The sequence below is a fragment of the Sparus aurata genome, chromosome 1 (assembly GCF_900880675.1).
Source record: "Sparus aurata chromosome 1, fSpaAur1.1, whole genome shotgun sequence".
NCBI lineage: Eukaryota > Metazoa > Chordata > Actinopteri > Spariformes > Sparidae > Sparus > Sparus aurata.
Window position 1 is genome coordinate 19,113,196 of NC_044187.1, and position 16,892 is coordinate 19,130,087.

Sequence of the window (16,892 nt, forward strand, 5' to 3'; positions counted from 1 at the left end):
CTTCAACATCTTGTCTTTGCTGACCTCTAGTGGTTTGTTTCAACACTCAAGATTCAATACTTTGATTCCACATGAACACAATTGAGCGCAATTTGTCTTGGTGAGCTGACCCAAACACAGACGAAACAACAAACACACACACACACACACACACTAGATAAAGTTTAACGTCTCTCCAATTTTACTGCACAAGGAGCCGTTTTACTTTGATATTTAAGGTATGTTTTGATTTATACATGCATACTTTTTCTGAATGAATGCAGGAATTTTACAAATTTTAGTACTTTAACTTCCAGCACCATTCTCAGGGGTGTTAGTGACCTGACCCCCCCTCCCTCCCCCTTCACTTACATTACATTAATGTAAGTTTTAGTCACTGACGCTCTTATTTTGCATCAGTATCTACTTGCGATCTTATACAATCTAGGTCAAACTTGGACAAATCTGGACAGTCTTCACCAACTTCAAAATCAGTCACACTATTTATATTCATATTCGCTCTATATTTTTATAGTTTTTATTGTCATCTCTTAAGTACTGTTACTGTTGTTCGTTGTTTTGCACCTACACCGCAGAAAATTCCTCGTATGTGTAAACTTACTTGGCAATAAAGGCAATTCTTATTCTGTTAGCCATCAGTCTATGTCTGCATGACTTGTACAGCAGAAACTGTCATGTTTTAAGGTGTGTGTATATTTAGACTTAATCTGCAGATGACACTTCATGGTGTGTGTTCCCTGGCACTCCATGACTGAATGTAAAGACAAGGAACTGTGGTAAAACATTGTCTGATCAGGAGCCAACCAAGAGTCACCAGGATGGAGAATGGAGGCCGGAGGCCCGATGAAAATACCTGCTGCCTTCTCTGACATCTACATATGAGTCATACTGTCTGTGTGTGTTTGCACACTTACCAGTTTTACACCGAGGGAAGGAAGATATTTTCTTTACTCATCTGAACATCTGTAACTGCAGTAGGAACTCTCAAAACTAGTCACTGAACTGTTTCTTGTTTGTGAACCAACACCTCCATCTAGTGTTTCAAACAATGTACTTCATGAAAACTGTAAATACTTACTGACCATTATTATGATTGAAACAAATAACCACATCACAAAAACATGGAGCTTTAAATTTTTATAAGACTTATAAAAAAGAAAAAACATAACACAATAACCAAGGCATGTCATACATTGTGTTTTTTCTTTGTTTCTCTGAGGAGTATTTACAAACAGGCTTATGTACAGATAGCAATAACTCAGAAATGGAAAAAGCTACATATAGTCTAGCACAAACAACCAGTTAGCATAATGATAATATATTTGTTATGTACAATGTAACTGGCAAGGCTAGAGCGAGAAAGAACATAAAGATTCTGCAAAAGGTTTTAAATAACTTCAAGTATCCGTCATGAGGTTTCATGGAGATTTTAGTCCGATGGACGCAGATTTCCAGCAACACTGACGAGAAACCAAAAATCTGGTCAAGATGGAAACCGTGTAGTGTGGCTGGGAAAAGGACAGGAGGAGCTCTAGCCGTCGGGGGGGGGGGGGGGAAACAACACAGACAATGCAACAGACAGGTGACAAAGAACAATCACTTCTCTGATAAATGCCCAGAAATTTTAACACAACCAAGAGGAATATCCTCTCCACATATAAAGTGATGTCCAGCTTATCGGCCTATAGCACCTTTTTTACCGCTATGAATGACAAATGTGCAACAGGCTTAAAAAAAAACAACAACAACAACAACAAACAACAGGAAATGGTATGAAATGGTAGCTTTTTGACAACAGTTTTTTTGATGTGGTTGAACTAAACATCTTAGGTATCCGAACGTAACGTCACAACATTCTGAGGCCATTTAATTGTCTCTCTCATGAAACCCACAACTGTCACTCAGGAAAATCATCTCCGTCGTGATGTTGCGCTCCATTTTTTGATTAAAAGAAGAAGCATCATAGTAACTGCAAAAGTGTAACTCACTCATCAACTAGTACCTTACATGTAAATCAAGGTCCATATAAAATGAAACCATAGTCAGAATTGCACAGTCAGCTGTATGAAAAGAAGAACTAGCTTGTTGGAGGAAAGATCTGGCTATTCTTCTATGTTAACAGTAGTTAGGCCTACTCTAATGTATATAGCCACTATTAAGAAAAGTGTGGCCCGAGCACAGGCCACTTGTCCTATTAACGTCTCCAAGTGCATGAAACACTAAATGCTACTTCACGACGTTCATATAACAACACTGTAGGGCTCAACTGCCTCCCCATGTTTACATTTCAGTTTAGTGTGTCCATTTTGGTAGGAGAGAAAACAAAGTCCATATACAATACGACACAGGCTGTGGCCGGCGCCGTGGTCTCTAAAGTCCCACCGAGGCATGTCTCAAACGACACCCGTCCACGTGCACTGCTTTTGACAAGACTTTAGGAGCACCGACAAGACTCTTGCGTAATTTTTAAGACCGTAAAGTAGAGCAGCAAAGATTCAAATTTCCTGTTTCTTGTATGGCTCAAAATAAAAAAGCCATCAGGTGTCAAATTAGAAGCCATGACAAAAACAAGAGTTGAGTGAAATTTAGGACTGTCGTCTCAAAATTAGTGCATTTCCTGGGCAGCAGGGTACCATTTGAGAATCTGCTCTGATCAGCTGCACAACACCCCTCCCGCCCCCGATCACTCCCCCCTCTCAGCAGACTGTGAGCGGCAGGGGCTCACTCTCACGCCGCTGGTTTTTCTTCAGAAGCTGAATGCGGTTGTGGCAGTAGAACTTGATGGCTCGCCAGTCGCGGTGGTTACTGACCAGCAGAGGGCACTGCTGCAGGCAGCGTTCACAGTCGGCCTTGGCGGGGACTCGGAGCTCGGTGATGTTTTGGGTCAGGTGCTCTTCGACTGCCGCGCGCTCCGCCTCCGACCAGGGACGCTTCAGAACCCCTCGCTTTCCTGCAAGTGCAGAGAGAATAATAGAGTTTATACTTGTTTTAACCACAGTGGAATGGCCAGCAGTGGGCGACTTCTCTGGTTGCAAAAAGATGTTGTATTGTAGGTACTCTTGTCAGAAAATTACCCTACATCTCATCTGATTTATTACCTCATTAAACATTTCTCTAGGAGGTATATGGGCTCAGTCGTTAGTTTTATGATGTTGATTTTGTAAATATGGTCCCACTTAAAGTAAAATGTATGATAAAGAAACAAATACATTTTTCTTGGTCAGCTAATTATTCCTTTACAATCAATATAATGATTAAGTAAAGTAGGGATGGAAATGGTGATCTACACTGCAAGTCAAAATGCTTTAATGCTCTACATTTGAATATGTTTAGTCAAATTTAAGGCAACATCATTGTAGATTCAAACACTATTTCACTAAAAGCTCAATTTAGTTGCTGTTCTTGAGCCTTCAATCATAACAAACGAACTTCAACAAACTTCATTCACAGTTGGAGTTTGACGAGCACTCACAGAATTACAGATGTTTGTTTTTCTGTTTTTTCTTGAAGGACTCATCATTCATGTTGGCTTAAAAGCAGGGTTTCAAATGTTATTCTCCATCTGATGATAAAGCTTAAGTGATACGATCAAAAGCTCCAGATGGGCTACTAATTTGACCTTTTGATGAGGTTGTTTGTCAGCTGCTGTTATCGAGGCGGAAATTCTGGCAAAACTCTGAATGGTTTTTGTTCACGTGAGCCACATTGTCCAAAAGTACTTGCAGTGTTTGTACTTTTCCAGCCACTGTATAGATGAGGGGGATGATAGAGTGGGAGTATCTAACCTTTGTCTCCCCCTTGTGGCAGTTAGGTTTCTCTGCCATAAGGTGATGAAAAATGCAGCTACACGCGTGCCAGTGCAGGATGGAGCTCATCTGGCAATGGCTTGAATATGAAAAACTTTGATTCGTCTGTTGGAAGTTTCAGCTTAAACTCCAAAGTCACTGGTTTTCATTTATTCCTGACAGTTTAGGAAAATGCAAACTGTCCATATTTGTTGTCCACTGGTTTCTTTTTCATCCTAAACAACTTGACAGACTAACAATTATGAGACAAGGAGGGATCTTGCAGTGTCCAATTTTTGTTGCAAGCTGCCTGACAAAACTTTTCAACGTCAGGCAAACTGTGTTCCTAAAAAAATCCATTAGAAAAGGCAGAAAATGTTCCAATGCAGCCAGGTGACGCTCTCAAGTTCAGGTTAGGGTGCCCTCAGCCTTCAGCCCGTGATATGAAAGTGAGCAAGCACTGATTGTCTGTGGTATCAATTTCAGAAGTAGATTGGAGTTGATGGGACTGATGAAGATACAACTTCCAATGAGAGCATTTTTATTCAGCTACAAAGATACTAACATTCCTCACTTCACTTGAAAGGCAAATGTATCCCTCAGCTTTTGTTTTATCAGTTTTAAGATAAACAGTTCCTCAATTAATAGATTACTCAACTTTTGTTCTGCTGGACAGACAACTTCAGATATCACCTTGGACTCATCATTAGTTGCAGCTCTAGATCAGATTTACAACTAAAATTTGAAATGGAAATCACAGTTCATAAAAGATGAATTTGGATCTTCTCAGATATGAACATTTTTGATTGGTTCTCATTATAAACACAAATTCTGACAATGACGTTTTGTTAATCAGTGAACAACAACATCTAACAACCAATGGGACTGAGCAGGGAGAACTCTGGCTGCAATAAGCAGACATTTCTTTAACAAAGCTCTTCTGTAACTTTAAAATGGGGAATTCTGAACGTGTCCACATTATTTTGTTTCTGCTGAATGTGCTCTCAGCAGTGTGGCTTTCTTGCAATTTGACAAGTGAACTTCGCCTGCTGGGATAAACATGTACCAGTAAATTTCACCTTCAGATAGAGACTTGGAGCCTGTCTGAGGAACCGAACAGTTTGAACTGCCTATCAGGTGAACGTTTCCTCCTCTGTCTCCTTGGATACACGTGCAAACACACACGAGTGAACTCTATTTTAACTTCTTTTCAAAATTTTACATAGTTTTTGTTTCCTTCCTGTTGTTTTATCGTTGATGTGATTTCATTTGTTGTTCATTGTTCATTGTTTCATCATCTCTATTTTATTTTATTTGGTTTATTTTTAATATCTTTTTAGGTGTAAGCAGATGTTTTTTAAATCTCACCAGCACAATGTTCTTTTTGTAATTGTACTTCTTTTGTAATTGTGCCATTGCACATATATTCTAAACCCAAACAAACCTGATGTGGGCTGACCTGAGCCTCTCCTGCGGTTTGCCGGGGGAGGTGGAGGAGGTGGAGGGGGTGGCTGGGTGTTCTTGAGCTTCTTGGGTCGTCCCACACGCCCGTTGTTCTTGCCCTTCCTGACATACAGCAGGGTAGGTGTGGGGGTCGGAGCAGGGGCGGGGGCAGGCGCCTCAGGCTTCTCCTTCACTGGCTCCCCTTCAGACTCTCCCTCTGAGTACGAGTCTGCAGAGTTTCCTGACATAACTGGAAAGGAGGCAAGTAAGAAAAACACTTTGTCAGTCTAATCTGTCACTACTCTCCATAAACACCTCCCATTCACACACAAAACTGGAGGAAGGGTCATAATCCTTTTTCCAGCCAGAGGATGTTTGACACCACACAGGGAGGGATGATACAGCTCTTCTTGGACAACACAAAAAGACACCAGTCCCACTCATTCATTCATTCAGCCATCCAAACATCTCACCATCCAGCTCCAGGCAGATGTGGTTCAGGCTCATTCCTCTGAACAGCACTCCGTCTCTCTCTCCACAAAGCACGACTCGGCCCACTCTGCCCATCAGGCCTGGGTCTTGGCCAATTCCGGCACAGTTCTGTGTCACATGGTATTCTCTCTCCAGGAAGTGCTCCAGCCTCTCCACAGCGCTGCCTCCAGGCTGCCCAGGCTCCTCGCCTTCTCCCAAGAGCAACAGCTGGGTTAGTATAGCTACCTGCCGGCGAACCCTGGTCTGGGTCAGGGCGCGGGGATTGCGGGTTCCGCTTGAGCGAGCCAGGCTACGGAGGAGGTCAGTGCCTCGCAGGGGTGTGGCCGGGGAGTGGTAGGGCCTGGCGAAGACGTACGGGTTTGCGGGATCGACTCCCACATCTTGCCGTGTTTGCAGGAGGAGCTCCAGACAGGGCTCACAGTGAGGGGGGAGGATCAGGGGCTGGACCCGTCCACGTTTACCCTGCACCCCGACTCTAGGGAGGTGAGGAAGAACCAGGCGCTCGAAGGGGGACAGGGAGGCCTCCAATGGGGTGAGAGCTGGAGGGGCTCCAGGTGGGACAGGAACAGGGCACTGGGGAGTTACACGAGCGCGATATTCGGTGATGGTTAGCTTGGAGACCTCACACTCACGTCGTCGGTTGTAGAGGATGAGGAGAGCCAGGCTGGAATGGCAAAGAAGGCGCCAGGCCTCAGCTGACTGCAGCTGCCGAGACAGAGACAGGAAGGCCGAGTGCTGCAGACGGCGGAGGTACAGCACCAAAGAGGACAAGGAGGACAAGAGGGGCAGCAGGTGGTGACGCCCGGAGCCGCTGTAATAAGAGACAATGTGCAGTTAGTTTATTTGTATGTCTAAATTATTTGTTTCAAGAACATTACAGGAACTTAACCAGCAAAGATGAATCGTACTACTGATTTTCTAACTGAGTAATCTTTAAAGCAGGTTTCAGATTCTCCACTGTGAAATTGTGCTTCTTTTCTTCATCATTTATGACAGTAAATAAGGAGTTTTGTACTGTCGCTTTGACAAAAGAAGCACTTTGAAAACTTTGGTAGCATACTATTGTACCATACAACATTTTTAATATACAAGCAATCATGTTACTAAAGAGCACAGAGACTATTAGAGGTGAACTTTAAGTTGATTTGTGCACAAAATGAATTATTTGTTTTAGGGCTGCAACCAATATTTATTTATTTCATTATAGATCAATCTGCAAATGGAGCCAACAAATATTTGGCATTTTCACCTAAAATATTACAACCACAATTACTCAGTTATTCAAATAGTTGCCAGTTTATTTTTCTGTCAAACTATCATCAATTGGTTAATCAACTCATCAGTGCAGCTATAACTTTTGTTCCCTTGCTTTGATCCTTAATACTCCTAAAGTCACACATTGTGAGCATAAGTTATTGACTATTTAAAATTGTACCCTCACCTAAAAACAAAACTGTGAACAAAATAATCAGTGAATCATATAAACAATCATCTGTTGCTGCCTTTCTTTCAAATTTGGTCATGCAGCAGGCAAAGAGCTCAAGTTACCTCAGCAGATCCTTTTCCTTATCTTCTCCCCCGCTTTCATCTTCCACCTCCATCACTCCATTCTCCTCCTCATCCTCTTCCTCCTCCTCCTCATCTTCCTCTTCCTTTGGTGTCTCTTTGGCAGACTTGTTGTTGAAGGACTGGGGGCACAGGACCTCAACATCGTCCTCCTCTTTGGGCCTCTTTACCTCCACAACCTCTACATCTTCTTCATCCTCGTCCTCCTCCTCTATTTCCTTCTTCAGCCTCCTCATTCCTCCCTTCCTGGACTGTGCCACTGTCACAGGTGGGGGGCTTCGCTTTAAGACAGACACCGGCACTGCATTCTGTCCACGAGGAGGAGTCAGCACAGGAGGGGTGGAGTTTATTCCAGACGAGGCGGGGGAATGATTGGCTGCTGTGAGAGTGGGCGGAGACATGGAAAGGTCCTGTACGTCACTCTGTGGAAGATCTGAACTGCGACTCTGACCGGCGACTTGTGGCGACTTCAAGTGCTGCTGAGTTTGTGTGTGAGCTGTCGTTGGGTTTGTGCTCTGTGCATGCAGGCGGGGCATCTGTGTGTAGCGCTCCACCAGGGCAGAGCACACTTCTGGTTGGTGTGCATGGTGTTTATCCAAGTGGCGGCCCAGGGAGCGGAAGTGGCGTCCACAGTACTCACAGGTTTGGCGCATGGAGTCTATAGACACTCCCCCTCTGGGGACATTGATGTTGCTTGTGGTGTTGGAGCCCAGCGGAGCCGGAGCTTTAAACACAGGCTTAGCTGACGAGGAGGAAGATGAGCAGGGAGAGGAGGACTGGGCTGGAGAGTGGGATGGAGGAATTGGACGATTGTGAGGAGGAATGCTGGCAGGGGGGCCTGATGGTGGCCGCCCCGGTGGGGTCCGATGGGGGGTCTTTTTCTTTGAAGGAGTGCTGCGCCGTTTTTTGCGGCGGCGTAGTGCGCGCCCTCGAGGGCTGGTGTCCTCATCTCCAGCGTCTGAGTCACTGGCATCAGAATGAGAGATGGGGGAGGAGGAAGGGGAGAGGGACCAAGATGGGGTGACGTACTCCTGCTGCTGCTGCTGCTGCTGCTGCTGTTGTTGCCGCTGCTGCTGCCTCTGGGCTGTCAGAGGAAGAGGCTCATCCTCCTGGTAGTGAGAGACAGTGACAGGGTGAGAAAAATAAGAGCATTTTGCCTGCTTTTTGTTGAATTAATACAATGTTTAAAAAAGATTTGAGACGTGTTGCATTCAAATTATTCTTTTGTTTTAACAAGAAACAGATTACTTTTTTAATGTATATATTTTCCTTTTTTTAACTATTCAAACCTGCATTTCCTTATTTTGAGTTAAGCTAAGTTTATTTCAGCTGACTTAATAACGAGTTAGTAAATCAGTTTTACAGGATCTTAAGGCTCAATATCTTGCAAAGATAAAAGTTCCGTCAGCCCCAGAGGTGCTTTTCCTCAACAAGCGTCATTGTCACTGATAAACTCACAGAAAACCACTGAGATCTTTAAACTTACTACCCAAAGATGTCACCACGATGTAACAGGTTGGCACCATCATAGTTTGAATGTTGTTGCTGACATTACTGAGCTCAATCTTCACCAGACTAACTCGATGAACAGCAGGGATGTGCATGATCAGTTCACAACTCAATTAAATGTTCCTATCCTCACTAGTTAGTACCAGAAATACTAGTTGGTTACACTTATCATTTACACAGAAATGTGTCAACAGTGAATTGTGTGCACACAAAGTGAGTGATGCAGTGTTTGCCAATCAGACCAATTTGTGAGACAACAGACAGCACAATGACACTAAACATTAACAGGTCGAGTAACTTGTGTTGTTATAATTTGAAGGACCTAAACCTGATGATAACATATGCCTTTTATTCATAATAAATCCATTGTCAAGAGGAGGCGGAGTAAGTCCAACATCAGTGTTGCTGCAGGCACAGCATCACATCACAACTCCATAAACAGCTGCTGACCGATAATGTGTTTGAATTGAGACTCAGTGTTTTTTTTTACTGCATAGATGTTGAAGCTAAAAGTACGAGGCACGCTATGGACAGCAGAATAACGTTTTTACTGTATGTGAGAAGTCTCTCAGTGAAGGTTCAGTTGATGTTGGTTCGTTAATTTTTTTTTTCTTCTAAGGAAAATAAATGGACTTTAATACCACTGTTCTGGCAGAAACACAGTCAGTCCAAACTCTGCTGTGCAGCCAAACAAACCCACAGATGTTTATTTTGAATCAGAGTGAGGATCAAAAAGTTTCCCAAGAAACCAAATATGTCAGGATGGATTTGGGGGAAGTTGTGTCATTAACCGGCAACCAATTATTTTCTTTGGGTCACTATGGGGCAGCAGAATCAACTATGAAAGTACTGTTATCAAGTTGATATGGTGAACTTATTAACCAAAAGTTACCGTCTGATAAACACAAGTCTATGAATCATGCTCTGTTTGGGGTCTCTATCAACTCTTGGGGTAAAAATATCTGTGTCTTTAGCTGATACACACTCCACTATGTTCACCAGCGCCTTTTCACTGAAAACAAATGCTTGCTGTGGCCAAAAACAGTGCTATGAGAGCAGTGAGCGTGAACCAGCAAAGTTAAAGGCTGGACAGTCGAACAATTAATTCAAACTCTCTGCGTAGCACCAAACAGACAAGCAACAGGTTCAGGTGATAATCCTGTAGTCCATGTAACTACACATTTACATGTGCCAGATATCTTGAATATTTCCACATTTGATAGAATGGATCACATAGTCTTGGTTCGAATTGTTCATGCCATACTGTCCAGGGGAAAGAATAGGAAACTGGATGTTAAGGAGTTAAGATTTACCAATATTTCAAGTGATGAATCAAGAAAATGTTATAAAACCTAACTTAGTGTCAAATTTTTCCCTCCTTGACTCACATCTTACATGCTTGACCAACACGGGCTACACCCCCTGATAACAACACAAACACAAACGAACTGGCTGCACCTGATTGGACGAACAGCACTCATGGGCTGTCTGGACTGGGCTTTCAAACCAGCTCATTAGGAAACTTTCTCTGAAAATTGTTTTTTAAAAAATTTTTGGCCAGAAATAATCCACGCAGTTTTAGAGTCTATCCTTGTTTTAACTTGACATGGGTAACTCTTTATAGTTTTCAGGAGTTTCCAGAGGATGTCCCTTATTTGCATAAACGAGCCAAAACCTCAGCTTTACGCAAATGAGCCACAATGCAACACCCTTTTCTTCGAAACACAACGTACCATGCAGCTGGCTCAATTAAAATTGGCTGGTGTGTACCATCTAGTCGTCTCTTATTAAAATAATAAAATGGATTGTCTCAGTTCTTTTAAAAAAGTGGCGTTTTCTCTTACCTTTTTGATATTGTTGTTATTCTCTGTGTCAGAGTTACACTCGTGTTGTGCTGGAGACACGGTACCACGGAAACCCTGCGGGATATAAAGCAGTCGCATTAAAACTGCCGGCACACTGCTCATTAATGTTTGCCATCACAATCAGCCTCAACTGTCACTCAGAGAGCAGGAGGACACCCCTCCACAGTTGGTCATGAGCACAGAGGTTGATTAGGACTCCAAATCTTCCACTAACAAGCCAAACAAAAGAAGTGAACAGAGATGTGCTTTGAAACACTGTGAGTGTCTCATGAGCAATAAGCATGAGGGTTGTCAATCAGGGTGAGTGTCCATATAGAGTCTTTTTTACAGAGTGCCAACGTCTATTGTTTTTTTTAGCTACCTAACTAATGTCAGTCTGCTTCCATTTATATACTGTCACTTTCCATAAGCAGCAGTTTGTGCTTCTCCCAGAGAAAAAACGCTCCACACCCTCAGGCTGGATTACCAAGCACAGAGCAAATCAATCAGCTGATAATAGAAAGCTGAAAACATCTGTGTCAGACTTCATCTCAGCCAAATTACAGATGTTAAAATATGGTTCTGTAGGAACTGTGGTCCCACTTAAAAAGCCTTCAGTGTCAATATCTCAATTTTGTCAATTAAATTTCCATAAATGGATTCTGGTATCATCATCATCATTTAGTTGAGTAAATTGATCCAATCTGATGAGATCCATTAAAGGAACAGATGTAATGTTATAACCCTGGATACTGTTGCTAAAGCACTATAGGTAGAGAGAGAAATGGAGCTCTGCCATCACCATGGTAACCCCATGCCTTGCTTAGCTGTGTGTGTGTGTGTGTGTGTGTGTGTGTGTGTGTGTGTGTGTGTGTGTGTGTGTACGTGTGTGTGTGTGTGTGTGTGTGTGTGTGTGTGTGTGTGTGTGTGTGTGTGCGCGTGTGTGTGTCTACGTGACTGACAGTGAGTGTGCAAAGCTGATCAACAGTGTGTGAATACACATATGGTTGCCTATCTGAAGTCATCAGAGAGTGTGCACAGTGTGTGAATGTCTTTCCATATTTGTGAGGACCAAGTAACCAAGGACAGACAGAAAATTGAAATGTGAGATCATTTGAGATAAAGTGGCTGTTTTTGATTGGAAATTGAGTTTAGGGTTGAGGTCAAAATCGTGTTTTGGTTGAGGTTAGGATAAGAATTGAAATTAGATAGTAAAGTGAGACCAAGCATGAAGAGCTCTGCTCAATCAAAACATAATGCCCTATAACTGCATTGTGTTCTTGTCTATTGATGCTTCTGTTAGCCGAGAAGTTCTTTACATCTAATTTCTTCCTGAGCGCCTGTTGAGCATCAGTGTTAAATGGTGAGTCCAGAATCTCAACATCAAGTTTTGATGTTTTTTGATCATTTGTTGAATTGCTGACAACTCGAGCTGCACTGGAAACATTAGGACATTGTCAGGTTTATACCAAAATCTGCATGTATATGCATGTAATTTAACTGAAGGAAAAACCCCTAAAAGATGGGCGATTCACTCCTTTCCAGTTGCAAGGACAAGTTTTCCAGATTAGTTTTTTTCCCATGTGTTATGTTTGACATTACAAACACACTGGAAAAACAGTAAAAAGCAGGGATCAGAACACTTCACTAGACTAAGCCCAGAAGACTTTAAAACTTGTTTCAAAAAGTCTTAATCAAAGACATTCTAAGTTAGACATATTGGTTGTTATGATAGAAGAAGAAAGTAATCTTGCTGAGAGTTGCACATGCATGTATATTCGAGTGCTGCTTGGAAAGAGTTGGAAAAGTCGTATTGTTGCTTACAAGGGGCAATTATTAGCGTGTTCACCTGGATTTTCAGAGCTAGAGCTGATAATCACCTGCAAGTACTGTCAGTCTTTCAAGGCGGGAGTGGATGCCGACTGTACAGAGTCACATTAAAGACAGTTTTTTTTTTTATGTTTTTTGTGGGTTTTTTTGTCCAGTGTGAAACAAGGAAGCAAGGGCAACAAAATGCAAGACATTGGCTGTTGAGGATGAAGGAATCAATTGTCTCATAGGTGGTCGCAAGTCTAATACCTGTGTGTCTAATGTGTGTGTCTGTTATTCAAGGCACTGACCAGGTTCTCTCCCCACTCTGTCAGGCTGTAATCCACAGTGATCTCCTCCCCCTTGGTGATGTCTCGGATGGCGATAACGACCAGTCGCACCTGGCTGCCACAGTGGACCTCTCGGATGCGGCAGTTAGGGGAGGGGGGGAAGGAGCTGGCTGTCGGGGCTGGAGCAGAGGCCGTCGGGGCAGCTGGAGCTGTGGATGCGGGGGTCAGAGACTGGGCCTGAGCCGAAGCCACCGAGGTTGGGGCAGGAGCAGGGACTGGGGTCGGGGTTGGGGCAGAGGAAGCAGCAGGAGCTGGGGTTGGTGTGGAGACCGGGCAGGAGCTGGTCTTGGATCCAGAAGAGACTTTGCCATGAGCCTGCTCTGATGGACTGCTAGGAGGTGAAGATGGAAAATTTTAATTTAGACTGGAAAGACGTGTCGTGTATCTGTTATGAGTTTTTACTCTCTAAACAAAAAGTAAACTGACAGAAATTAATCAATATTCTTTAGTTATCAATTTAAAGTGCCAAATATTGACATATTCCAGTTTTTAAAATGTTTTTCACAAGTATTACAGGTATGCATTACTTCGGCCAAAGAGGACTATCCACTTATCCCTGGATGGAGGATGAGCCTTGGCCCAGAATAGACCCTATAAACTCTTGGTTCAGATTTTTTTTTTTGACATTTTGAGATAATATTTCAACATTTTAGTTAATTTCTCAGGGGATAATTTATGGATCTTGATGAACAAAATCGGGTACAATTATGTGGCTGATGGCTCTATGAGTGAGTACAAAAGGGGACTGTTGGGCTTTGGCGGAGGTACTCAGTACCATTCTAATTCTTTGTACTTTTAATGGGACAAAAGCGGACTTCACCTTGGGTTCTGGAAACTTTCAGTCACTTTATCGACAAAATGAGTTAAAAATAATTGTCTTATTAAATGATAATGAAATTAATCATTTTTTCTGTTTTGTCATATTCTAACTAATCCGGTTCATTGTGAGTACTGTACAGACATTATGTAGAGGGGTCATATGTCAGATATATGGGTTAAAGGTTGATAACAGTTCTTTAATTGAGCTTTGCTATGGATCTAAGTAATGATTTGGGTTTGTCTGTGTCACAAATTGCTTTAATAGGGATTTTTCCATATAAGGTAAGTAAGCAGACGTGACTTTATTGTAATTATTTTTCCTCATTGTATTGTACATTCTGTAACCGTAGGGTTCATTTCCTTGCAGAAGGGATCCACTGCAGCTGAATGAGTGTAAAGCAAACAGTACGAATCCACACATACAGTCTCATGCCAGTGCTTCAGGGCACTGATTCTCAATCCTAGTCCTCACAGTGCCACTGATTTTCTATCCTACTGGCTAGTAAACTGCATTCTTCTGACATCTCGGTTATACATCAGCCTGATTATACAGCTAAAATGAAAACCAACAGGGTTGGCAAGTCCTGAGGACAAGGAATCATAAGTGCTGCTCACAGGCAAAGCTGTCCTCGAGCGCTGAGTTAAGATCAGCCACCATTCATTCTTGTTTAAATCTTGTAGCTGAGTGAAAGACGTAGCCTTTAGACAGGCTTCCAGTAAGTGTCACACATTGATATCTGTACAAAATGTTTAACATAACAGCAAAAAAAACAATACAAAACAAGAATGTACACTCACCAGTTTTGAGCAGCAGGCTCTGTATTACAGAAAGGCCCTTCCAGTGTGAGTCGTTTATTCTCTGCTACTTCCTTACGATCACCTGAGAGCACAGCAACAGTCAGTATAAAAGGATTACACACCAAGTATGCAAGGACACACACACACAGACACACACACACACACACACAAAGGTCATCACCTCATCTCCCGGAGCACATACACAGGTGCACATCGCAGCACATACATAGGCAAGCACACACACACACGCACAAAAGTAGGTCACACTCACTTGCACACGCTCCACCCCCATACCAATCAAACAGCCACACAGACAGATGCACATGCACACACCACTCACAAACACACACACAAACACACACACACACAAGAACAATTGATGGCAGTGAGAATATGCAGATATAACACACACACACACACACACACACACACACACACACACACACACCTGGACTGAAGCTGTGTTCAGGCACGCTCTCCTCCTCAGTGTGTGTAACAAAGACTTTGACGGGTGTCCCTTTCCTTTTCCTTCCACAGCCGCGCCTGCAGAGAATACATACACACACACACACACACACACACACACACACACAAGCAATTATCATTTAATCAATCGGCCTACTGGCCAAACTTAACATCAATCAGGTTGGAAAGTGATCAATAAGCTGATGGCCACCTAATGGGTCGATCCAAACTGTGTTTCGCCTCCCATATAGCAAATGAAATGCCAAAAAAGTAAAAAAACAAAACACACAGCAACAACATGGTGATAATTAAAACTGCGTTTTACTGTGTATTACTGGAACATGAGTACAATGGTTTTAGATTTAGATGATCTGCTCTGAATGATCTAAAGGAAATTAGTTCAGTCCAAGCTAAACTCTCTCCAAAGGGAGTCTTAAACATAATGCCTCTGAAACTTCACACAATTGAAAAAGCTCAGGGCCAAAATACATCTGAATGTTAATAAAATGCCTGAATGTTTTTTAATTTAGAAGCTCACAGTTATCAGAGTACCCTCTTGCATTTCAGCCATTTCACTTTTACTTTTAAATATTCACTTGAGAATGTGACTACTGTCCCGTTTACCACAATATCACAAATCTATGCATTCTGGACCCTTTTCCCTAAAAAGAGATCTATGGAATTGTAGATTCTAGTAAATATTGAAGAAACTGTGTATGCAGGCTGAACCAGGGCAAAAAGGGTTGCCACCACAGTAGAGCTGCAATGATAAGTCGATTATCAATTAGTACGAAATTAATATAAACAGAAAACGGCCTCACAGAAACTGTATCGACAAAAATAAAATTAAACCACCACTATCATACAAATAAGGCAGACTATCATGTACATTTTTGGTAATAGTGCTGATAAGATAGCTGTGCTTCAGCACTGAAACCAAAGCAAACCATTTTTCAAATTCTTACTTAAACATAAACACCCAATGAGAAAAAGAAAATGTTTTAAGATGTTGTCGAAACACAATCAGCCATACAAGAATTCTGCCTAAAATAAATAAATACAAAAAAGAAAGCTTTCGATCAAATAAAAAATAAAAAAGGTAACACAAAACTCAGCAGATGTTTAATACCAGCTGTCTGTAGTACTGAGGTTCAAAATTAAGTACTGCATGTAAATCTTAACAACAGAAGAACAGGAAAATGAACTGGTATGCCTGTTTCTTTAAATTGAATAGTAGGGGATGTGATGCTTTGTCTTGTGACTTAAAGTTAAAAAAAATCCCACAGGTCAAATTGATGTATAAATTGCCACAATAACTTCCAGTGGAGAGGTGGGAAAAAAGTAACTAATACCCTGTTTTAGAGCATTGCTCCTGTAACCTCTGAATTAAGACCACACTGACCACAGTAAGATTCTGCAATCTAGTTAGTGTTTATAGTCGAGTGCTCTGACCCCTGGATCACCATTAAGGAGTGTGCCATTACCCCAGGGAGCTCAAACGCAGCCACCTGTGTGAGCCCAGAATGGCCAAGCGAGATTATCTTCTTCAGACTAAATCCATGCCAAAACCGCCTCGCTCACAGGAGCCAAACTGATCCTGCCTCTGCCGATTCTGGGCTAGTTCTGTTACCACAGATCTCAATATTGTTTTCCGTCAGTCTATTTTTTACTCGCATGACATTGGAGGCTCTTAAATCTAGGCCATTGGAAGATCGTGCTTTGGATTTTGAGGTGTTCATTACTGTGTGTGTGTGTGTGTGTGTGAGTGTGTGCGTGCAGACAAGAGAGAAAAAAAGAAAAAAAAACAGAGGAGAGGAAGAGAGAAGAAAAAAGGGATAGGAGAGAAAAAACCAAAGCAGCAGAAAGAAGACGGGGGAGAAAAATAAGAAAAGGGAGCAGAGGAGAAAAAGACAGACAGAGACAACAGAGAGAGAGAGCGAGATACTCATTCAGCAGAGATATCAACCAGACCCACTGTCTTTGTATTGATCCACTCCACTCCCATCTGGACT

The 16,892-nt window shown here is 42.3% G+C and overlaps 1 protein-coding gene across 4 annotated transcripts in view; it reads right to left on the bottom strand.

Moving 5' to 3' along the window:
• Positions 1–1,122: 1,122 nt before the first annotated feature.
• The window catches only part of LOC115583425 (serine/arginine repetitive matrix protein 1), a 22,896-nt gene continuing 7,126 nt past the window's right edge, over positions 1,123–16,892 (bottom strand). For 2 of the 4 annotated variants that reach the window (XM_030420249.1, XM_030420276.1), the window contains exons 2-9: positions 14,864–14,958; positions 14,416–14,497; positions 12,760–13,129; positions 10,640–10,714; positions 7,269–8,395; positions 5,702–6,531; positions 5,230–5,478; positions 1,123–2,950 (exon numbers count right to left, since the gene is read on the bottom strand). In XM_030420249.1, coding sequence (XP_030276109.1) covers positions 2,697–2,950; positions 5,230–5,478; positions 5,702–6,531; positions 7,269–8,395; positions 10,640–10,714; positions 12,760–13,129; positions 14,416–14,497; positions 14,864–14,958 — 3,082 coding nt within the window. In that variant the 3' untranslated portion in view covers positions 1,123–2,696. The remainder of the gene's footprint in view (positions 2,951–5,229; positions 5,479–5,701; positions 6,532–7,268; positions 8,396–10,639; positions 10,715–12,759; positions 13,130–14,415; positions 14,498–14,863; positions 14,959–16,892) is intronic. The other 2 variants (XM_030420259.1, XM_030420267.1) reach the window with 2 other exon arrangements.